Source organism: Plectropomus leopardus, chromosome 1 (assembly GCF_026936395.1).
Source record: "Plectropomus leopardus strain MGB_pleo_1.0 chromosome 1, ASM2693639v1, whole genome shotgun sequence".
NCBI lineage: Eukaryota > Metazoa > Chordata > Actinopteri > Perciformes > Serranidae > Plectropomus > Plectropomus leopardus.
The window spans coordinates 3,382,602-3,407,124 of record NC_142176.1 but is presented as its reverse complement, the minus strand read 5'-3'; the positions used below and the strand labels follow the sequence as shown (position 1 = coordinate 3,407,124).

General features: G+C 39.2%; 1 protein-coding gene across 3 annotated transcripts in view; it reads left to right on the top strand.

Moving 5' to 3' along the window:
• lrrk1 (leucine-rich repeat kinase 1) overlaps window positions 1-21,077 on the top strand; it is an 84,438-nt gene extending 63,361 nt beyond the window's left edge. For all 3 annotated transcript variants that reach the window (XM_042490273.2, XM_088083033.1, XM_088083078.1), the window contains 5 exons: window positions 868-1,065; window positions 1,692-1,906; window positions 9,211-9,648; window positions 11,379-11,480; window positions 15,191-21,077. In XM_042490273.2, the coding sequence (XP_042346207.2) occupies window positions 868-1,065; window positions 1,692-1,906; window positions 9,211-9,648; window positions 11,379-11,480; window positions 15,191-15,368 (1,131 nt within the window). In that variant the 3' untranslated portion in view covers window positions 15,369-21,077. The remainder of the gene's footprint in view (window positions 1-867; window positions 1,066-1,691; window positions 1,907-9,210; window positions 9,649-11,378; window positions 11,481-15,190) is intronic.
• Window positions 21,078-24,523: the final 3,446 nt, after the last annotated feature.

Here is a 24,523-nt window from a genome sequence, read left to right as displayed (position 1 = left end):
GGAGGAGGAGTCACCTCTGGCATCTTTGAGTGGAATAAATCAGTAGCTGTGTTTACATGCAGACTTTTTCTCAGTCTGATTGAAATTAATCTGATTGAAGATTTTGGCCCAAGCGCACTCTGGGCGCTCTGTCTGGGGAGACGAAGCAGCAAAGTGCCGAACTGAGTGAATGTGTGATGAACTTAAGTGTTCATTAATTCACGGAGAAACAGAACGCTCCGTGGCCTCGAACAACAGCTCTCTCATTTTCGTGCAGAGCGTCAGATTAGTTTTATGAACGCAGCCAGAGTTCAAACGGCTGGAACAGATAGAGCTGCACCACGCCGACTCTGCTTTGCTCCATGGCTGTTGTCATGGAGACGAGAGACAACTGACAAAGATCCAAGGATGTAGGTGCTTAATGAGACACAACTTTGATATAATACGTGCACTCTTTGTATTTCAAGACACATTACGACTAAGGCTGGACCCAAATATTCGGATATTTGTAAATTAGTTAGGTATTCAGTTTTCAAATAAAGGATTAGGATATTAGTTTTTAAATTTATTTTATTTATTTATTCATTTATTTTTGCAGAGGCAGATGTCATTTCAGTGTTTTAAAAAAAAGATAAATAAATCTTAAATCTTAGATTTGGAGTTAGTATGCTCTGCCTCTGTTTGCATAAAACAGTGCACAGAAAGGTCATTGAATCCAACACCTTTATCTTGATCCTGCTGCTGCGCCCGTCACACACACAGGTACAGGAATGATTATGTTACACAGCGGTTATTAACAGGTTTGTTATCTGAACCGAGCCCCTCCAGGCCAACAGAAGCTGGCATTCTTAGTTTCCAGAGGCTTTAAAATGTGTCTCTCCTGTGCAGAGTCTGGCCAGAGTGTTTGCGGGGATGTCCGACGGCCTGGTGGCGGTGTACAGCCTGGTGGAGGACGTCCCTCTGGAGGGGGAGACGTACTTGTGTTCACACACCCTCAACAAGACGGTGTTTGACCTGAAGGACTCGGATCCCAGACAGAGACCCTACCCGGTCCGGAGCATGGCGCTGGTCAACAGCGGCTCACAGGTCAGCACATAATCACTCACAAATGTTTGATGAGGCACAAAGAAGGTGAAACATGTCGTTACATGATGGAAATGGGGTTAACCCTTTGAAACCCGGGCAAATTGGCTTGATTTCTTTTAAAGCATTGAGAGGAACAAGGCAATGGGCAACTTGGCAATAAAATTGCAAAATATATAGCAAAAAAAAATTAGCAAGACATTTACAAAAAATGTACAAGTAAATTACCTGAAATTAGGCAACAAAAAAAGTAAAAAAAAAAAAACGAGAACAAACATGGAAATTACCCCAATTTTTAAAATAACTCTAATGATTAGATTTATACATGTACACTTCTGGATGTTTTTCCCTAATTTTTGATAACAACTTATAACCCTCCTAGCTAATTTTCAGGTATTTTTCTGAACACCTTAGACCTTTTTTTTGTGCAAATTGCGGGACATTTATTTCTGAGTTGCTAATTGCATTGTTTTCCCAAAGTTTTTCCAAATAAATTAAACCAGAGGTTTCAGGGGTTGAGATGCTTGTGAAAGGTGTCTGAACGCAGCACAAAAAAAAAAACTGATGACAGTCCAGGTGTTAAAACATCCGTCCTCATTGTCTCTGTCTCTGTCCACGGTGGTCATCAGTTATGGTTCTCCAACGGTCCCGGCGTGCTGGTCATCGACTGTCTGACACTTCAGGCGGTTCGGCGTCTGGACCCCTACGACTCGCCGTCCTCCATCGTATCCATGACGACCAGCTTCAGCCTGTGGGGGGAGGAGGCCGTCTGGACGCTGGACGACCACATCAACACTCTGCTGCTCTACCACGCTGCCTCCTACCAGCTCTGCGCCAAGTACTGGTGAGTGGATTTATCAGTGTTTTGAAGCACAGTGGAGTCTGTAAACACTTCAGTCTGTGACAGGCTCAGAAAAAGAGACGTCAGACATCTTTTTGAGCTCAAGATCCAAAGAAATGAATTCTTTGACTGCCTGAAAAAAAGTGTCATTTCCTGGAGAACAGTGAATCGTCCAAAAAAGTAAACAGCTTCATACAGGCTGATATTATTATAAACTGCATGTTGTTATTGGCTGAGTTTGGCACATTGAAGATAACGCCTGCAGACTTACTTCATGCCACACAAGTTTATTGAAGACAATGTTACGATCTTCAAAATCAGAAAGAAAACTCTGAGGCACTCTCTTTAAATGTTAAAATGCCTTTATTTCTACGGAACGGTCACGATGAACCTTAAAAACACACTCCGACGCGTTTCGGCATACAAGCCTTCATCAGGGAGTCAAGGGAGTTTGAGGTCTTGTGTGCCTAGTTTGTCCACCAGAGTGTACACACAAGTTTGCTGTAGGACTCTAAATTTGTTTCTCTTCAGGCCAGTTGCCAGAATAAATCGCTGGCACTGTGCATTTCTGCAAACCACAGATATGTTACATTATTTTTTGTCGACTGTGCGGGTCCAAGGACAGATGGTGTTTTATGTTGTAAAGCCTTCTGAGGCGGATTGGGATTTGTGACATTGGGCTGTATGAATAAATTTAATTGAATTTGCATGTTTCATTCCTATAAAGTAGTAAAGATTTCATGTATGTGAGCTGAGTTTGTCGGCGAGACGGCTGCCAGGCTGCAGACCACTGTTTGAGACCAACCATCAACAAAACCGATTGTTGTGTAGCAAGCATTTGGGACATTTCCAGCCATGTGTGGGCCATCAAAAGTGGGATTTTAAGCCAAAAAATGATCTTTTCCTAACCATAACCAAGTGGTTTTTTTCTTTTTTAAATAAAGTATGAAACAAATTTACAAATTCAGCATACAAGTGTGTAAAATATCCGTGGTTTGCAGAAACATACAATGCCTGCATTTATTTATTCATTTATTTAATTAAGTACATTTTACAGCTGCTTGTTAATATTGATCAACAGTTAAGGAGTTGCAATTTTTAAAAAATCCTCCCAGCTCACTTTTTGTTTTAATGTGTTATGTTTTGTTTAATTCCTCACACACACGCACACACACACACACACACACACACACACGCACACACACACACACACACACACACAAACACAGAAGCACACAAGCATGTGAATAAAAAAAAAAATAAAAAAATTGTTCTCATTAAAACCACGAAATGAGGAAACGCTACCAGTAGTAAAGAAACAACAGTCAGGTTAAAATCGATAAACAGAAAGGTTAAAAAAGTAAATAGAAAGGTGAGCAGATAAATAGATTCATGAATAACATGATAATAGCAATAATAATTTAAAAAAGACATAAAACTAAGTAATTAAAGGATAAAACCAGAAAGTAAATAATGAACAAATATGATAAAATAATAAAATGATAAAGAAAGTAGTAAAAACTGTAAACTAAAATATATAAATAAATAGCCAATAAACAAATGAAGTTCAATTAACTCTTTAATACTCACACCAAGAAATAACAAAAATATACGACATTATAGACCGTAGAATATATAAATGCATCAATTTGTTAAGAAAAAATCCCCCAAAACATTTTTCCAGTGTAATGCAGTAAAAGAGTCAAAGTCAATGTAATATAATAGAAATCTGGAAATAAAAGTAACTTTGAACAATAAACATATAAAACAACTAAACAAAAACACGTAGATACAAATTTAAAAACAAACAAACAAAAAATGTTATGTATTTTTATAGTGTAAAATATATGGTAAAAAAAAACAAGTTGCCAATGTTGTATAATGAAAATCTTGAACTAAAAGTAACCTCAAAAAAATGATAAACAAAATAAATTAGCAACAAAAGCTCATGAGGATGTATGGTTAAAAAAACAACACATAGTCAATTTAATATAATCAGATTATATCGATTTTGAAACACACTCGGAGCCAAAGCAAAGACTTTAAAATCAGTGTGATATGAGCTCATCGTATTCATTCATTTGGCAAAAGAGAGAGAAAACATGTGTCGACAGTGTTTTTCTTTCTGAGCACCAGCATCTTCTTTTCAATTATTCACTATGAGGAGGGAGAGTATGCAGCCTCATTTTGTGCATCTGCTCCGAGGGCTTGTTGTTGAAAACCCTCTGAAGTTATCAGAGTTTCGCTGGTGTCATCACCGCTGCTCCTTCAGCTGCTGTTTAAAACGGAGCTGTGCGATTTTTCAGTCAGAAATTATCCCAAAAAGACAGAAAAGACGATCTGTGGGAGCAGCTCGGCTGGACAGTGCATGCTGTCGTGTCAGCTCGTTGATTCCCGTCGTCAATCCGCTTCGTTAACGTAGTGTTACATTAGCTGACGTTAATGTCAAGAAATCAGACCTCGTGCAAAAAAAAAAAAACGATATATGAGCAAAGTTTCTCTTATTTTTGCTCGTATCCATGATTTGTTTATTATTTGTTACTTACTTATTTAGTTTGTTGGTTAACCCTTTGAATCCTGATCAGATTGGTTTGATTTCTTTAAAAACATGGGGTGAAGGCTATCAGCAACTTATCAAAACAGGGCCCAAAAATTTGCAGGAAATTTGTTAAAAGAAAAAAAATAAACAAAGGTTATACAAAAATAAACTGAAAATAAGCACCCCCCGTCCCCCCACCCCCAAAAAGTGCTGAAAATATATTTTTTTAAATGTATGTATTATTTTTCTGTCACATAATTTTAAATATAAAATTAAATTAAATGTAGATATAGATTTGCTGACATTATTCCCCTTATTTTTAAAAATATTTTTCCAACCCGCCCTTTTTCTAATTTGTGTGACCTTTTTTGTCAAGTTGATCTTTGGCTTTTCCTTGATGTCTTTTTTTTAAGAAACCAGACCCATTTGCCAGTGTTTTAAAGGGTTAATAATGTGTTTAAAGCTTGGCCTGTAGGGAAAAGTAATGAAGATAATGTGTGGAAAGCGATGGTTTGAAGCCAGCGCTCCCACTGCTCTGTCACCATCTGTGCCAGTGAACTGAGCCAGAAATTTCCTAATTTTAACTTCAGAGAACAAAACTTTCAGCACCTAAAGTAAAATATATCTTATAGCTTGAGGAGATGATAACACTCCCTCATGAATTTGGCAGGCTTTTCTTTTCTTTTTTTGTGTCCTACAGCAGTTTTTCTAATAAAATCTTGGAGGAACTGTGATATGTTGAACTTGATATAGTGCTATTAGTGTATTATTAACCTGTGTGTAAACTTATTTAATCCCACCCCTCATCCATAGGTCACTCAATTTTAATTAACCAGCTTCCTTATTAATTTTAACCTATACTCTGATTATCGGAACATATGTGCATACACCCACAAACCTCAAATCAAATATCTACAATTTTACATTATTATTAACAGAAAAAGGAGGAAGATAAAATAGGAAAAAATAAATATTAAGTAAACAAATAAATAAACAGCAACCCCTGTAAACACCTGGTGATGGTCAAACTGCCTCTTCAGCCCCGTACCTCGTGAAAATCATGTTTTTATACATTATTTTAAACTGGTTTATGTTTGGACATTATTTTAGCTCCATATTAAAACTGTTTTAGAGTTTTACTGTATAAAAACTTTCCTGGTGGAAAATGTTTTTTTTTTTTTTTAAACCTTAAACATTATTTGTGCAATTTGAAGTTTCACAAAATATGTAAAATTTGATCATTTTGATTGTAAGAGTAATGAGTTAGTGTGATCCAAATATCCCACTCGGTGAATTATCCGTATCACTCTTTTTTCAGAGAATAGAAAGTGAATGTGAAGAACTTTTGTAATTATTGCCCCAAACTACTGCACAGTAATTTAAATATGGTAAACTTATTGAACAGTAGAAAATTTGGAGAGAATTCTGATCCAGAACCTTTTTTGTTTTGTTTAGTGCTTAAATGCATCCTGATGGTTTAGTTTGTACGTTTAATGAGTGATTTCCGGCCGATTCTATCACCTATTGTTACCCTAAAAAATGTATTTTCAACAAGGGGAGGTATTAATTCATAAATGTTAGTGTTTTTTCTCTCTATATTTAGCTTTTTTGGCTCTCCATGGAGAGAAATTTCTGGAGATTCTCCAGTTTTCTTCTGCAAGTTTTGTCTCCCTGGAGCGCTGTCACCTGGGAACTAGAGGAACCTGCCAGCTCATGTTTATTTGCTTTGTAATTTGGTTCTGGCGATATAAAGCTGAAAAAGTTTAAAACAGCCCAGCTTAACGTCTTAGAAAAAAATTGGCCAGAGGCCAGACTTACTTGCTGACAGCTTACCTACATTTTAAGACCATATGGCGACTTTCCTGTGTAAAATATTACATCGGAGACGCCATCATAAACTTACTTGGACTAACCTAAATAATCACAGAGCCTATATGTGATGAATGTTATTACTATTCAGCTTACATTTAAGCCATTATTTCCCTGTTCATGATGTTTCTATTTTATCCTGCATTGTCTACCAATTTGAAACCTCTGTTTTAATATGAGAGCTGTTATTTAATTAGAAAGACGCCTGGTGCTTCCAGCCCAGCACGGATCTAAATCTCTAGCCAGACTCTTCTCTTCTGTTGTTCCCAAATGGTGGAACAAACTTCCAAACTCTGTGCGTTCTGCTGAGTCCCTTTCTACTTTTAAGAGACAATTGACTGACTGGCTGTGCGGCACTTCTTCTGCCACTAGACGGCAATACCTGTGACCAATCACACCTGAAGCACTTTTTGCACTTACTAAGGGTTTTTTTCCTTAAGTCTAAATTCTTGCTTGTGTTGTACGTCGCTTTGGATAAAAGCGTCTGCTAAATGAAATTGTAGAATTGTAGAATTGTAGAAAGTAACCGCAGCGGAGGGCGCGCACTTCCCGAAACTCCGAAACCGTGGTGTAGAGCGCGCATTCTCCAAAACTCCGACACCGCGGCGGAGAGCGCGCATTTTCCGAAACTCCGAAACCGTGGTGGAGAGCGCGCACTTTCCGAAACTCCGAAACCGTGGCGGAGAGCGTGCACTTTCCGAAACTCCGACACCGCGGCGGAGAGCGCGCACTTCCGAAACTCCAAAACCGTGGCGGAGGGCGCGCATTCTCCAAAACTCCGACACCGCGGCGGAGAGCGCGCACTTTCCGAAACTCCGAAACCGTGGCGGAGAGCGCGCATTCTCCAAAACTCCGACACCGCGGCGGAGAGCGCGCATTTTCCGAAACTCCGAAACCGTGGTGGAGAGCGCGCACTTTCCGAAACTCCGAAACCGTGGCGGAGAGCGTGCACTTTCCGAAACTCCGACACCGCGGCGGAGAGCGCGCACTTCCGAAACTCCGAAACCGTGGCGGAGGGCGCGCATTCTCAAAAACTCCGACACCGCGGCGGAGAGCGCGCACTTTCCGAAACTCCGAAACCGTGGCGGAGGGCGCGCATTCTCCAAAACTCCGACACCGCGGCGGAGAGCGCGCACTTTCCGAAAGTCCGACACCGCGGCGGAGAGCGCGCATTCTCCGATGGCAGCCACATACTCAGTTTTCCAAACTGTCTCGCACCAGCGCGGTTTTCCAGGAAAACACCTGTCATTGCACGCAACCATTACGCACAGAGGTGGCTATTAATAGCATCCATTACACTAATTCATCACATGTACCTTTAAACCATCATCAAGGTGAGACCACAATCATCATCATCATAGAGCACCAGACAGATTATTGACGATTAATTAACATCTCACATTTAAACAGATTTTCAAATTGCTGCACAATTCAGGATAAAATAGAAAGATCAGGACAAAAAAAGCGAGGTGGGAATTCCTCAGCTTACTTGCGTTGCGTTTGAAATCTCCAGATCCTCAATTTGTGAACTGTATCTGAAAGTATAAATGAATCAATCAATTTCTTAAATTATCCTTTGATTATGTTCTGACCCGCCATCTAATTGTTTGGCCCGAGGCCAAACTTACTTGCCGACCACTGCTTTAACGGGACCTAAATTATATATCTGACTCTGCAGAATGAAACTATAAATAAATAAACTGACATTTAAACGGTTAAAATCCGGAAATAAATAAATGTTTGGTAGTTTTGATCAGGACTGAAGTTGATTAAAATATTTAAGCCGAAACATTTAGAAAAAAATATTAATCTGTAATATTTTTATAGCAGTTTTTGGACATTTTTGTCCTTAGTGGCTTTAAAGTGTCCTAAATTATAAATCTGACAATCTCACAAAAAACTATAAATGCATCAAAATCATTGTTGTTTCTAATCTTTGACATATCCAAGACAGTGATTTATATTTATATACAAAAACAACAGTGACATCATGCATTCAAACTGGCATTTAAATGGTTAAAATCCCAACAACGTTTAATCATTTGATTGTTCTGATAGATTAAAAGATTTAAGCCAAAACATTTGGGAAAAACATATTTATATATAATATTTTTATGAAAGGTTTTGGAAGTGGATATTTTTGTCCTTAATGGCCTTAAGTGGCTGTAAATGAAAGGTGATACCAAGGTTAACAGAGGGTTAACATATCACATTACATTTTCAGTTAAAAATGTTTTGTAATCGCAGACCTCAGTAACATGCTCTGAATGTTGCTGTGAAAACGTTTTTCCTTTGTTCTCATGTAACATTGTGGGAACGTTTCATAAAAGAACATTCTGTGATCTGTCACTTCTCAACATCACCAAAACATCCTCACAATGTTGCAGTTATAACGTTACGTCTTAGTCAGCATTTAACCTTATAGGGACATTATTTGAAATGATAAACATCCATAAAATGTTAATAATTAGATGAAAATGTTTTCTTTGAAACTTGTAGGTAATGTTAGGCAATGTTGTTGTCGTTTGCTGTTAGCTGGGAGGCCCTGTGTGTGTGTGTGTGTGTGTGTGTGTGTGTGTGTGTGTGTGTGTGTGTGTGTGTGTGTGTGTGTGTGTGTGTGTGTGTGTGTGTGTGTCTCTGTTGTACGAGTGTACCAAACTTTAGCTGCAGAGCAAAGCAGAAGAGTCTCTGACCTTCTCTGTGAATATTTGAGGCAACGTTATACCTTTGGGTTTAGTTAGTATTAATCAGAAAGTTGCACACTAACAACGATGATGTAACATGAAGCAATCTGGCTGTCTGATCTTCACAGCGAGGAGAAAAAAGCTGCTCGTGTCCGTGCTGAAGCGGAATTGTTTTTCTTTTAGTGTCTGTTTTTGAGTTCATGTCATGGTTTCAGCTGCGGAGACAGCAACCCCCTTCGGGATGTCTTCACCGTGCAGCGTCCCAAAGGGGTTACCATGGTGACAGCCTCTGAACTCGAGACCGCGGAGCAGGACCAGAAGCAGGGATGGACAAACGGAGAGGTGACGCTGATCTACAGCGAGGAGGCGGGCACTCAGATCATCCAACACCAGGACTCGCTGACAGACTACTGCTCAATATCGTCCAACTGCTCCCTGGAGCCGCACGGGTCGGACTGTTCCAGCTCCGCAGGCCTCGCCTCGTTAGACAGCCACAGCAGTGTGCCGCAGCCCGCAGACCGGGAGGAGACAGATCAGCGAGCATCAACAAACCCTGAGTCTGATGGAGACGCCGCAGAGAGCGTGAAGGCCACACCGCCACAGCTGAGAGCCTTCACTGTGCTGCCGGTGAACGGAGCTCTGTGGATCCCCAGGTACAAAACACACCGAGTCAGCACAAACACACGAAGACATGAGCACAGAATACGGTGCAGTTAAAAACACATTAAACACACCCATCGACAGCCGTAATATTGGAATTATAAAAACTTAGGACACAAGTTACAGTATAATGTACCTGCAGGAAATGTGAAATGAATGTACAAATACACATACTGTGCATCAGTACACATAAATGAGAAAAACACGAATAATATGACAAACTCTGACACTCTTCTTGCATCTTTTTGTAGCCAATCACTATGGGCTTTTATTTCTTTATTTCGGGCAACTGCATGTTGTTTTTTTTTTAATAATTTTATTTATTGAGGTTCTGATAGCATCTGCACATGTGCACATTTCCATACATGTGTACAGAACCGTTTTTTACTTTATTTATGTTTTTCAGACAATACAATAACATAAAATATAATCTCTGTTTCCAAATATGAACAGAAATGTCAAGAACTATGAAAAGAAACATAGAAAAAATTAAATAAAAAAAATAAGAACAAAATATATAAAAGGAACAAACAAGTTAGAAGACAAGACATAAAACAATAAAACAAGACGTGTGCATTATAGTGCATTTTAGCACATACAGGACGGACCACTTATTTATCATAATTTTGGTAACGACCTTAACAGAACTCGAACAAAAGACAGCAGAAGTTATATCTTACATGCACAACACACACAAACACACGTAAGACAAACAAAAAAAGCAAAACAAATACCAACTTATTGGTACGGTTACATTCATATTTTTGGAATATGCTGCAGTCAGTTCCCATGTTTTCTGGTCCAGTCCAGAGGGGTCCATGTTCAAAACTGGGCATGTTTGTTTATGTTTCTGTATGTGTGTGAGTGTCTTTATATGTGTTTATGTCTGCATGTGGGTATATGTTCATTTTAATAGTGCCTTTCTGCTGTTCTGTGTGGCAAAAAAAACCCCAAACAAACGCACCACGTTTACATAATTACATGTTCTGTAAGAAGGGAACATACTGACAGAAGATAATCGATAGAAGGCTGAAACCTTCCTTCATTTTGCATCTTTAAAGCGTTTGTAATGTGTATGCTCGTAAAGAAAACGCCGCTGACCCAGTTTAGGTTTAAAAACAACGGGGTTGCAATTTAGGGGCCGTTTTACATGGCAACGGTTCCTGCATGAAATGTGAAGCTTTTGTTGGGGTTTTGCTTTTCATTCACAGTGTTTTTGGGGGGCCTGAAAACACACCTTTTTTGAGTGTGATCTTGTGAGAACGCCAGCCCTTCTGTCACCGTGTAAACTGCATCGATCTCCACAAAACCGAGTTGTGTTTGTGCTGCTAACTCTGCTGAGGTTATTGACGCTGTCGGTTCTCGTGTGTGTTTGGCGTCGTCTTCTTGTTTGTTTATATAAATATTCAGTAACAGTTATTTAAATATTTTGTGTAGTGCAGCTTGTTTGTTTGATTTTTACATCTCCACTTAGATAAGACATATAATTCTTCGTTTTTTAACCTTATCCACTATTCTTCATATGTAACGAGAAGCGCAAATTTCTGCAAATCACACGCTCACATTCTGTGTGTGTGTGTGTGTGTGTGTGTGTGTGTGTGTGTCTGTGTGTGTGTGTGTGTGTGTGTGTCTGTGTGTGTGTGTGTGTCTGTGTGTGTGTGTGTGTGTGTGTGTGTGTGTGTGTGTGTGTGTGTGTGTGTGTGTGTGTGTGTGTGTGTGGCAGGCGTGGAGGTGATGTGATGGTCATTGAGATGCAGTCACATGGCGATCAGCTGAGGGGGCGTGTCATCGCTGTCCTCAGTCCACCTGGATGTTCGTCTCTGGGGTGAGTTCACGTTCTTCAGTCTGTACATCTTTTTGGTTTTTTGTGTTTGCTGCTGGATTATTTTTGCAGCATGTTCACTTTCACTTGAATCAGTAAAATAAAGATGATGTCAGCTATTTAGGTTTTGAGCCAAATGTTTATTTCCCAGTTTATCTTGTTCGAAACTTCGAAAAATTATATTTCTAAGATAAACAAACAAAACACACAAGATTCACCAAATTACGACACATCACAAATCATCAAAAAAATAAATAAATGCATAAATCAGTGGGCCATAACTAGATGCCACAAAACAAGTTAAAAAAACAACAAAACAGAAAAAGACCCAACAGAGACCAAAGACACCGTTACTAAAGGACAAAACAAACAGAAACGATAACCAGTCTTCCAAACATGGCCTTAATGTATTTCATTTTCTTCCGTAGTCTTTAATTGTTGCCTGTATATTTACAAAAATGCCTTCAAACCTAAAATAACAACTTTGTTACTGTTTTTGAAATCCATATATTTTTGGGAGGTCATGATAGACGATTGCTTTGTGGAACTATAATGTGAGGGTTGATTGTTTTCAGTGATAATTTTATAATTTAAAAACTTTCTTTTTTTTTTAATGCAGTCTCGAGGAGCTGCAGGCAGTTTCATGAAGCATGCAGGAGTGTCGCTCGGCTCTGTGAGGTCGTTATAATATCAGCGTCTCTGGTTCTTGATGAAATGTCACAGAGTGAATTAAACAGAAAACGGCTGCAGCTCGCCAGTGAAAGCAGTTACTGTGAGTCTGTTCTGCTCTAAAATAAAAACGGCACTGAAAATAGAATCCCAAAAAAAACTGCTGTTCCCTCTGACCCAGAGGACGTCCTTCAGGGCAGGAAGCTGATAGTCAAACAATTTCCACCAAAAACAGCAACAACATGTGATCCTCAACTGAAACACAGAGACGACCAAAAGCCAAAATCTGCATCTGTGGGCCCTGTTTTTCCACTCAGATTATAAACCAAAATAACAGCTGAAAATAGAGACAATTTAAATATAATAATAATAATAATAATAATAATAATAATAATAATAATAATAATAATAATAATAACATCAGTATAAAATATAAATGTAAATATGCCGGAGTTAGCAGGACTGCTTATTTACATCCGTAAATTTTCATTTTTAAACAAAAACAATCTCCGCACACATGAGCAGCTTTTCCATAAATGACATCCCCATCATTTATAACAGATAAAAAATTTAAAAAAACTCAAAACTCATTTTATAATTACATTGAACATTTCAAAGACCTCTGAGAAGTTTTCAAAGTCAGGTAATGGTAAATATGTGTGGAAATAAGTGCTGGTAATACTTCTAATGCCATGGTCAAAAATTGATATATGTTGGTATACAAACATATTTCAAGCTTTCAACAGTTAATAATGTGTAATTTGTTTTCTCTGGTTTACCTTTAACATGAACAGCCATAACTCAACTGTTTGGAAGAGACCTAGATTAAAAAAATGATGGGATATTTTTAAAAAAGAAAAGAAATCTTGGTATTATAGCCTGAACGACATAAAAAATAGTGCCTTTTGTGCAAAATTGCTACATAAGATGCTTGACAATAAAAAGAGGAAGATAATCAACCACCCAGATAAACGCAGTGCAAATAGAATATAATTAACCGCCAGCAGGCTGTTCCAGAGGCGAGGATTTAGGGGGTCAAGAGCATTAATGTGTCATTTTGCATCTGCTTTAGTTTTAAAACCACTAAGAATAAACAGGATTGATCTTATTTCTGTATTTTAACATTAAAGGGTCTCAGTGAGGGTTATTTTTTCCACCTGCGTGGAGCCCGTCTCAGCTGCGCTTTAAAGCGTTCACCGCCGGTCAAAGAGCTACATATTAATCTCCCGATGCAGCCTCAATAAAGCCGAGCGAGATCCGTCATCATGTACTTATGGCGCTCGGCTGAGTCTGTAATTATTCCTGTGAAGCCGCCAGCAGCTGCTCCTCTGCAGACAGAGACTCTGTGTGAGCTGCACCGAAAAAAGGGGGCCTGGCCTTTTAGCAGCAGGCAATAAAAAGGCCACCCAAAACAGGGGCCTTTAATAAGCAGTTATTACACGGTGCACCTGTAGCGTGGGCCAGCAGCTGGGGGTCGTGGCTCAGGTGAGGCGAGGGGTCGTCAGGCCTGCAGGTATATCACGCAGCGTCTGTTGTGCTGCCCTCTGATTGGACAGTTTTATCTCCATCGCAGACGTATTAACGGCTGAGTTCTTACTGGATGAGACTTCAGAGATCACGCGGCCGTATATCAGCAGACGATAATAACACACCTCACAGAGATGAAACAACAATGGAAGAGGATAATTCAGGGTTGCTGGGCGTGATACATTGGCGGCCGAGCTCAGGACACACGGTCCTCACAAGCTCCTCTTCCTCCCAGAATGCTTTGTGTCACAGCCTTCATAAATTAGCGACAGTTTAAAGGTAGATTGTCCTTTTTCTTCAACATCAGCCGCGGTTACATGGATACTTTTTCTTTAACTTAGTCAAAATCAGGCTGATCAGAGATTCAATCTGAACTGTTTACATGGACCCCAAATATACTGATCTGACAAGATGTGAGTTTAACCCTTTAAAACCTGGATCGACATTAGTTTCGTTCTTCAGACGACTTTAAACCTTTGAAACAGGATTTTTTTTTCAAGGGGAAAAAAGACTGTCAGCAACTTTGCATGAATTGTCCTGCAAAATGATATTAAAAAGTGACAAGGAAATAACCTAAAACTACCAAAAGTTTTAAAAGACTTTAATTTGAGAAATAATGAGGAAAAATGTCAGTGTCTATATATATATATATATATATATGTTCTCTGTCTTTCCTGTGTTCCTAATTTTTTTGTCCATTACAACATTTATTGCATGTCTGTCCATCCTGGATGTGGGATCCTACCTCGACGCTTTTTGGGTTTTTTTCTCCCGTTAAAGGGTTTTCTGGGTTTTTTTTAAGTCAATGTGAAGGTCGAAAGGACAAAGGGATTTTCACCTCTCAGGCAAATTTTGATTGTAATAACTTCATAAATGAAACTGAACTGAATTGAATTTATGACGTCACCGATTTTTAAATCACTTCTTTCAACTCCCGTAAAGTCTTTCAAATATAAAAACTCCATAGATCAAAAAATTCACAATTGAAACATTCATAATTGACCTTTTTCAGTTCGAAGTGTCCTGTTGACAGTTTTTTCAGATGTATTTTATAATGGTGGTCTGACTTCACATCTCAGCTTGTAGCAACAAAAGTACATCAGGCTACCGTTTCAACATTAAAAAATACATTAATGAATAAGAGCACTCAGTGATAAAAAAATAAATAAATAAGAGCACTCAGGAATGTAGAAAGCAGCACTAGCTAGCAGATTTTTTTCTGATTATTAGTGAAATATTAGGGTCGATTTTAAATTTGTCTTTCCAGGAGAAAGGGCTTTGCATCAGGTATTTTGGGGCAGAGAAGTGCAGGAATTTGGTTCTTCACCAGTACTTAGACAAGCAGTCTCCTCTGTGCTAACAGTGCGTTCAGTGTCCTCAGTGGCTTTCCAGGGAACCACTTCCTGAAACTGCCTGCGAGCTTCTAGGAAGAGCTAATTACAGTGCGCAGAGATCTGCCACCAACTTTAGCTCTGCATCCCTCTCTGATCGATCCCTCTGCTCTCTCGTCCTCTCAGGATCCTGCAGGAGGCAGCCGTGGTGGCGAAGGACACAGTTGTATGTGGCTTTCATAAAGAAAACACGGAGTGGTGCCTGTGTGTCTGGAGGGGCTGGGGCTGCCGCGAGCTGGAAGTCTTCTACCAGTCTTACGAGGAGCTCGGCCGCTTGGAGACCAGCATGAGGAAAAGAAGGTAGCTGTTGTGCTGCGTCGGCGAGGCGCAGAATCGCAGCTCTGTACGCAGGGCGAGCCGAGGGGAATACACACCGACAGAACGCCAGTGTTCAGAGCAGGGGGTCGCCAAATGCTGACATCAGGGCAACGTAGGAGGGGGGAGGAGGTGTGAAAGCTGTCAGGGCTGAGCCTCCAGTTGTGCACGGTGGTTACGTCCCCTCACTACACACTTAATGTGACCTGAAAAACCTGCAAGCAGACATAAAGCACATCAAAATTAACTTCTGCAGAGGTTTAAATGTTGGTCGTGTTTTTCATATTGAGCTGTTTGGTATGACTGGAATTCAGCTCAAGATGTGGCGGAGTGTTTGTGTCTGCCTCCAGCTGCTGCAGCCCATTGTTTATTCTGTCTGTCTATTTCAGTCGCTCTTCATTTAACCGTTCCAATCTGCAACTTTATGGACGGGGACATTGTAAGTATCGATTTTTTTTTTTTTTAATGAGGCTGGGAGACAGCTGTGTTCTGGAAACTAACAGCAGGTTGTAGCTGACACCAACTCAGAACGCAGCGTTCCTCTCTTTAACCGTGCCATGCGACTCTGCAGGCCAGCCACAGCTCCCATTGTTACCACAGTGGCCTGTAAGCAACAAACCAACATCTGGGTTCTCTGCAACGTTATGCAACAGAGCAGTGGTTCCCAGCTGCTGCCATCAAAACCTGATGCTTTGGCAGCGTCTCAAACACAAAAGACCACTTTACATTTTTAAATGAAGCTCCGTTCTGACTTTGAACGCCTCCGAGAGTTTCCTGCTCAACTCTGTTCCACGAGCGTCTGAGTGGCAATAACGCAGAAAATCATCTGTGCTGGATGTGATGCAACAGACAGAAGCTGGTGCACATTTTGCATAATGTAGAAGACCACACTGGATCATAAATTCAGGTTGTTGAACATTGAGGCCTTTTCTAAACAGATACAGAAAAATCTGTCCATGTGACCCTTATTTAACCCTTTCACACCTGGATCGACATCAGGTATCTTGCGCTGCGTTCAGACGGCTTTCACAAGCATTTCAAACTTCTGACACTGAGGTTGACCAAATAACTGACGCATGACGCCTCCTTTCAATATAAACACACCGTTTTTTTCGAGTGTATGCTCATAAACAAAACAACAAATGAATGGAGGAGGTGATGTCATTGTTTCCCAAAAGCTCAGTTTTAACGTCTAAGTAACCAAACTTTTATTTATTTATTTTTTAAATCTGCACATTTGATGGTGTTTTAAACACTTAGTGGAATCACAAGTCTTTTGATTTGTCGAGTCAGTTGTAATCAAATTCATGACTCTGCAATAGGCTCATGCAGACTAACGTCAACCATTGTACACTGAGGAAAAGTAAGATTTAAGAGAAAACTATTAAACCCATAACAAGCTATTAAAACATTAAAAGACTCATGTGAGCTGAAGTCAGTCTGATTTCACTGATTTGTAGACACCTGCGATACTGATGACGGTAACACCAGTCAAAGATTTAACACACGTTAGCACGCTAGCCAAACCAACTGTAGCTGCGAATATTTAACTCGTGTCAGGTCCTGTCTACATGTATATAGATTTTTTTGAAAGCTCTTTTCCTCTACGTTTTGGATTTTCAGTCACTAAAACAGAGTTTTTTTTTTTAATGACCTCAGTTGGACTCGAGCCTTTTGATTTGAGTACACTTTGATACCTTCCTTCTGAGCCAAAGGATTAGGAAAGTGTGTTATTTAAAAAGTGTGTCTCAAGTCGATTAATTCCCCTTCATTTCCCCGAATCAACACACTTTTTGTTCCCAGTAAGTCAAAACTTTATTTGCCAGATGTTAAAACCAGCAGCATTCAGCTAGTTTGCAGGAGAGAAACATGAGCAGCTGATGTTGAGTTAATGAGTGCCGTTTGGGAATAGAAAGATCATTTTGTCGATGTACAAAAACTCTACAGTGGTCAACAAAAAAAAACTAATTTCAGTACGCAAAATGAGCATATTGAAAGATACAGACGGAGATGCAACAGCTTCCATTTGAAGAGATTTGAAGGTGAACAAAGAGGTCAAGGCTAATATTAACATTGTGGGCGAGCTAATGCTTAGCTAACAAGCTTCAAAGCTAAATAACTTCTTTTTAAAAGAATTAAATTCAGATTTTAAAAAAGCATTTGCAATTTTTGTAAATTTAATATTGTATTATTTTAAGTTACATTTGTTGAAGAGCACATTGTGACCTGTGTAGGACTTAAATCGGGACTTGACTGTCTTGACTAAGGACTTGAGTGCAAAAAAATTTGAGACTTGTGAAACAATGACTTGGTCCACTCTCTTGTCTCTCTCTTGTCTTTTGACAGAAAGCACCGACATTTTTCCATTACAGATTTGTGCAAAACTTTCGAAATGTTGATAAAATGCAATTGCGAGATGCATTTCCATTGAGTGATGTTTTTTTACTTGTCCTCTGGCGATAACATTAAAGAAGCATAGCAACTGATGTTCAAAACATTAGCACGTTTTTTTCTATTGCAGCCACCGCGCTAGCTGTCATTATTTCCCACCGAAGGCGACTTAGGCGTGTTATGCGAGCAATAGTGGAAAGGCGAGCCCCTTATATGTGGGAGGAGCCACATATTTCTGGGAGGCGATAGTCCACGATTTCACAGAAGAATTTTCTCAGTTATGTGATGCAATAACAGCTCCTGTATCTCCTGCTGCATCATGAGGGAGCCAGTTCCTACTGACAGGCACACAGCCATAGCATCATGTGACCTAGAAAAGACAAAAGAAAGTGTTTCCTTTGCAGTTTTGCAAAATATGCCTTTTTTAGATTGTCTGAAATACCACCTCATGCGAGCATAAAAACTTTTGCAAAACTTTTTTCTTTTTTTCCAAAATCCAATTTCAATTTGTGCCAATTTCAAGGTTAATGGAAACCCACAGATGTCAGTGGAACAGAGGTGATCTACAAGAGAAGGAAAGATTTTTGCACTCTCGAGCTTTCCTTTATAGCCAAACATCAGCCCTCAGTGTTGGCACCAAATGTTCTAAAATTGATCACATTTATGTTTTTGCTCTCTCCCCGCTCCCTTGTTTATCCACACAGAACAATTGTTAGTGCCCGAGCAACAGATTACAAACAGATTGATGCAGCAGCACTGAGAGCACAGCTTTGGGTGACGTGTTTGCTTAATTGTGTGGCGATGACAAAAAGCCGTCAGTCGTAGTGTAAAGGCTGAGAGGAGGCCAATATTCCCCACATCCCCCAAGTTTTAATCATTTTATCTTCCAGCCAAATTGTTTTGTCTTAAACCGGCACATTTCCACAGAGGCCAGTAAAGTTATATATATATATATATATATATATATATATATATATATATATATATATTGCAGCCTGGTAGTGAGGCAGAGGTTATGTATTTATCAAAATGTATAATAATGAAAGTTTTTGTGTACATAATCACTGTACAATATGTTACTAAATAAAGTTCTTATGATAACACTTCATCTCCGAGGCACCTGGAAACTTCTGTTCTCACACACCTGTGCCTCCGCTTTCATGCGTGCTGTGGAGAGAGGGAGAGAGACGCCTCCTGTGATGAAGGGATGATGACAGATGGGAGGAGGAAGCTGATAACAAGGCTCCTGTTTGGTATGAGGAACATAAGTGGCTGCTTCCTGCTCAGAGCTCTGGCAAAGCTTTCTGCTGGACCTCTTTTTTGCTACATTTTTCTATTTTTTCGACACCATGTTCCCTTCTGCTGAAGCACGACTTTTCTACTAGAGAGAAGCATTTATCAACATCGGGAAAAGTTTTGTGGAGTTTGGACTGAACGCAGCAGACTGTGAGAGGATCTCCACCAACGGCATATGTGAAGCGGCCAGTCAGACCAGATGAAGAAAGGAAGGAGGAAAAACGAAGGGAAACTGAAAGCGCTGGACAGAGAGAGGGAGGAGAGCCGGCATCAGGGCGAGGCTGACCCAACATGGACCAAGAGCTGTTCCTCGCCCAAGCCTTCTTCTGTCTAATGGTCGCAGGAGAATAAAGTGGATGAGATGTGACTGAGGCTCACTCAGCAACAGGAAATCAGAGACTGCTCTGCGTACATCTTCACAGAGACATGGTTAACCCCTAACATCCCAGATCAAGCTGTTGCACTAGATGGGCGGGACCTTGTTGAGAGCCGACAGGACACAAGACTCTGATGCAAATTCAAAAAAATGTGCCGCAGGAGCTGTTAATGTCATCAGCAGCAACATCCCCAAACAAACAGATGGAATTTTCATAGAAGCTGCTGATTTAATCAACTCATCTTTCAACTCCAAAGATGCTGCAGGATCAAGGACAAATTTAAATCTCATTTTCTTATTACGCTTAAAAAAGTCTGGATACAGCACGGGGGCGGGCCCTGTTCATTCCTATTAGAGCTGCTCATTGGCGCATGAAGCAAAAGAAGCACTTTTTCCAGACTTATGGCAGCCGAGTGTGCCAGAGCGAGTAACTTTCGCCGGCAGAGTGACTGACTAGTTTAGTTTAGTGCTTCGCTAGCTTGAATGGTGGTCTTAAAAAAAAAAGACTTTTTAAATGTTATCGAACTAGATGGCTCAAATCTAAATCGTAAAATGAAACATTTCTCTTCGGAGCCAGGCGCACCTCTTTGGGGCTTGATCTGGACCTTTTATAGGATTTCTTGCAATAATAGTTTCTTAAATGCTCGCTATTTTTTTGTGAGGAAAAATGGCTGATCAAAAATGAATCTCTGAGCTTTAACATCAGCTATAATAGGGAAATAACTTTGACCCTAGATGATCCAGAATGGTGAAAAGACAGGAGGCTACAGAGGTTTTCTTGGAAATACCTGGCCCCTCCTGTAAACAAGATGACAGGGCCGGTGCCAGCAGTTTACTCAGCAGCCAACATGGTGGCACTACAAATATCATGAATGATGCTCTTGTCATTTAAAAAGACTTGGCCTTCTGTTGGACTGATATGAATAAATCATGCTCAGTCTCCGGGTGCTCTCTTTAACCTCTGCTCGGGCCAGAGCGTCCGCAGCAGTCCTCAACTGAACTGAACCGGCTCTGCTTCGGTCTGATTTCTGCCGGCCTGCAGGCAGGATTTTCACATCTCTGCGCTGTGACACTGAGAAAAACCCCATTTTTAAACTTGTTTCATGGATTAATGGCTCCTAGCTTCAGCTTGTGCTTTTCCATTAAACAGAAGAGGGCAGTAGAGAGAAGACTTGATGGCTCCTCTCTGAGGAGATGGATTGCTGCTTTCAGTTTTTTGGAGGGTTTCTCTTTTTCTCCTCTGTTGAAGTTTGTCATTATTGTCTCTTTTCAGTCATGTTCATGACTGCTGTGGCATGTTTTGTTTGTCAGAGGTCATGTTAACCTTTTGAAACCTGGATTGACATCAGTTCATTTGTGCTGCATTCAGACGTTTTTCACAAGTTATTTGTCCCTTTAAAACTTGAGCAAAATGATTTAATTTCTTTTGAAAACATGGGGGAATAAAGGCCATGATTAACAAAGAAGTCCCCCAAATTCAAAGAAATTAGTTAAAAAGTAACAAGAAAATTACCTAAAAATTACCTTTAAATGTCCAGAAAATTATATTTATAATTATAACAATTTTAGATTAGAAATTATGTTACAGAAAAAATAGAATAAAATATATAAATAAAAAACATATATTTATTTAGATTTTCAGCACTTGTTTGTTCTTTTTTATGATTGTTTTTGTTTTTGTATTTTTTTTTTTGATATTTTTATTTTTAAAAAAGCTAGGTAAAATGTCTAGGGAAAATATTTATTTAAATATTTAAATATTTCTAATTATCATAATTTTGTTTTTTTTTTGTTTATTTTTGATTATTACCTTCTGACCATGCATTTGTAATAAATCAAGCACGTTTTCAAGTTTCAAAGGGTTAAACCTTGAAACTCATGCCAATTAGCACATATTTAATTAGATAATGCATTATTTGCATATTTAAATATAAGATTTTAGAAAACATGCAATGCAAAAAAAATCTTCTTTTTTTCAGAAAAGCAATCACCTCGAGAAGTTTCATATTGTATCTTTTAGGTAAAAGTTTGCCTGCATGTTCACCTGTAGAGTCTTCCCCTTTAAAGCACAACAAATAGACCTTTGTTCAGTCGGGCCTCTTTAAAATTGGAAATCCGCTCACGCCGACCCTGCACCTTTTCTTCACCTCTGAAAAATGAACTCACTGAACCAGAATGCTGATAAGGCTGCAGACCCACCGAGCCGTCCATCATGCACAGCGTCACCAGACAGGACACCTATCAGCCATATCAGCCTCTCACAGTTTTATCACTCTCTGAGAAAAACAACAGGAAGTGGAAAGATATGATAATGCGTGTTGTTGCTTTCTTTTTCACATGCAGCGCACAGAGAGGCGCCTCAGTGGCACAGGCGTAGATTTTGAGGGAGACACAGAGGACACATCCCTGTTTTTAGAGAGAGAGCGTGCAGATGACTTTTATTTTGAAGAAATTTAAGACATTTCTCCATGAATTGATGCAGAAAAGGCAGAAACTGACGCATAAAAAATCAGCGAAACGTGGCCTAAGTGGACGCTATATTTAGAGTATTTACCCTGACCCAAACAGCTGACCAGCAGCGGAAGATGAATGTAGTGCCAAAGGAAAAGGCTGTGTGTCAGCAAGCTAAAGCGGTGAAAATACACTACTCCAGTCTACTTAGACTGAAATTGATTTTTTTTTTTTAGGTGCACCTTTTTTTCGATATCAGCTCCTGTGGTGTGTGCACCCTGTCTGTTTCTACAAATTGTGAGGATAGTATTGTGATATTTTGCACGGCAATATTGGATCAATACATGGACACAGAGTATCTTTTTTTTTTTTCTTTTTAAATACCATAAATTAAGAATATTTCAAATACAAGTTAAACTTTTCGTAGCCTACTAGAATAATAAAATCAGGTGCTTTTCCACTAGAGAATAAAATTGGCTGCAATAAAAATGACTTAAGTGAGATGAACAGACTGAAAACAAATGGAGAAAAAAATTCCAGAGTTTTCCTTTGAAGACATAACTCGCATTTGAAAAAAAGGTGATAAATTGCAATATATGAAATCGTAATAATATTGTATGATGTCTTAGCTATCATGATAATATCGTATCGACTATACATAAGTATCTCATACAGCCCCAAATCAAAAATCCCCAACCTTCCATTTCACCTTTACAATATCATGCTATATTTTGCTGTACTATATTTGTTACATTTGATATTCTATGTTATACCGCTGTGACATGGCTGCAATCACACCTTAACACAAAAAGCACATTTTCTTGGTATTGCACAGAGCTAGATTTTGGATGTACGTTTCAGAAGCTGTGGTGGAGCAGAAAGAGTCAGAGGAACACTGACTGCAGCAGGAACACACAGCTGAACACCAGCGTTAGTCTGACAGCTGACACACACACACACATACACAGAGAGAAGAACACAAAATTCATCCAGCTCTCCAAACCCAGAGAAAGAAAACTCGAGTGCAGACAGACTCCTGGTTAGAGATGTGCTGAGTCAACAGAAGCAGAGCCAGGCTGAGGGAGTGATGACACACACACACACATGGAAGAACTGAAGAGTTCTGTTCAAGCAGTCGCCTGGACGTTCTGCATGTTTCTGCTCCTCTTCTGCTCTTTTCTAATCACATGTAGAGCTCTGTGTGTGTGTGTGTGTGTGTGTGTGTGTGTGTCAGCTCGTCTCTCTGGCTCTCTGTTTCTGGCGTTGGACATAAGTGACACAAGTGGAACAAGTGAGCCCGGATCCATATTTCTAGGGATCAGATCATTTATATCCTTCATGTCGTCCATAACAGATTATCAATGTGTTTTCTTGCCAGATTCGCTTGTTGAAATAATATATGACGCCCAAAGTATTGCTGCAGACAGTGAGCCGGCACGTCCAGTGTAAACAGCCCACTTGGTTAACCCTTTGAAACCTGGATCGGCATCACATGTCCTGTGTTGCATTATATATATATGTATATGAGTCCCAGAAATTAAAAAAAATTTTTTAAAATAAATACATTTTAAAGGCTATATTTATAATAATCATAATTTATATATATATATATATATATATATATACACACACACACACACACACACACACACACACACACACACACATATATACACATACATACAACACATACATATATATATATACATATATACATATATATATATATATATATATGTATATATAATTTAATTTTCTAAAGAATTAATGTAGTTTTAATTCAGTTTTTTTCTCAGGTTGTTTTCTTTTTTTCGTTTGTTTTGTGTTGATTGTTTGTTTTGTTTTATTTTTTTGTTTTGTGTTTTTCTTTCCTAATTTTCAAATAATTATTATTTATTTATTTATTTTTTAACTTTTTACTTATTTCTTGCTCATTTCTTGCCATTTCTATGCAAATTTCTCATTGCCGTCTTACTACGTTTTTGAAAGAATTCAAGCCAATTGGCCTGTCTGAAAATCCTGGAAATGTCCTAAAATCATTAAAACATCCTAAAACCCTGGAAATGTGCTAAAACCCTAGAAATGTTCTAAAATCAGAGAAATGTCCTAAAATCCATGAAATGTCCCTAAAATCCTAAAAATGTCAGAAAATCCTGGAAACATGCTAAAATCTTAGAAACTTATTTGAAACATCCCAGAATCCTAGTAATATCCTAAAATTCTAGGATATTCGCCAAAGACGATTGTGATTGGTTTAAGGAAATACAAACAAGCCAGGGCATTTTTCCCCCTATAGAAGAGCGATAATATGTGCTTCCAGATCTTTCTCTAGCTCTATGTGGTGGAGATAGGTCCGGCTCCTCAAGACTAAAACAATAAAACAAAGTATTCTCTCCTGTATCAATTACTTTTCTTACCCCCAAGGCAATCAGTTGCCTTTAATTTGTGAAGTAAGGTCAACTAATGCAATAAAGCTGTATATGTGTTTCTTTTTCTGCTCTGTGTGTGCAGAAAGTTGTACGACAGAAACCTGCAGTCAGTGTGACTAAAGGGGATCAGAGGCTGCCTGCTCGGGTTATGAAATAAACAACCCCCCCACTCTCAGAGCGGGACAATGCCTCTGTTGTTTA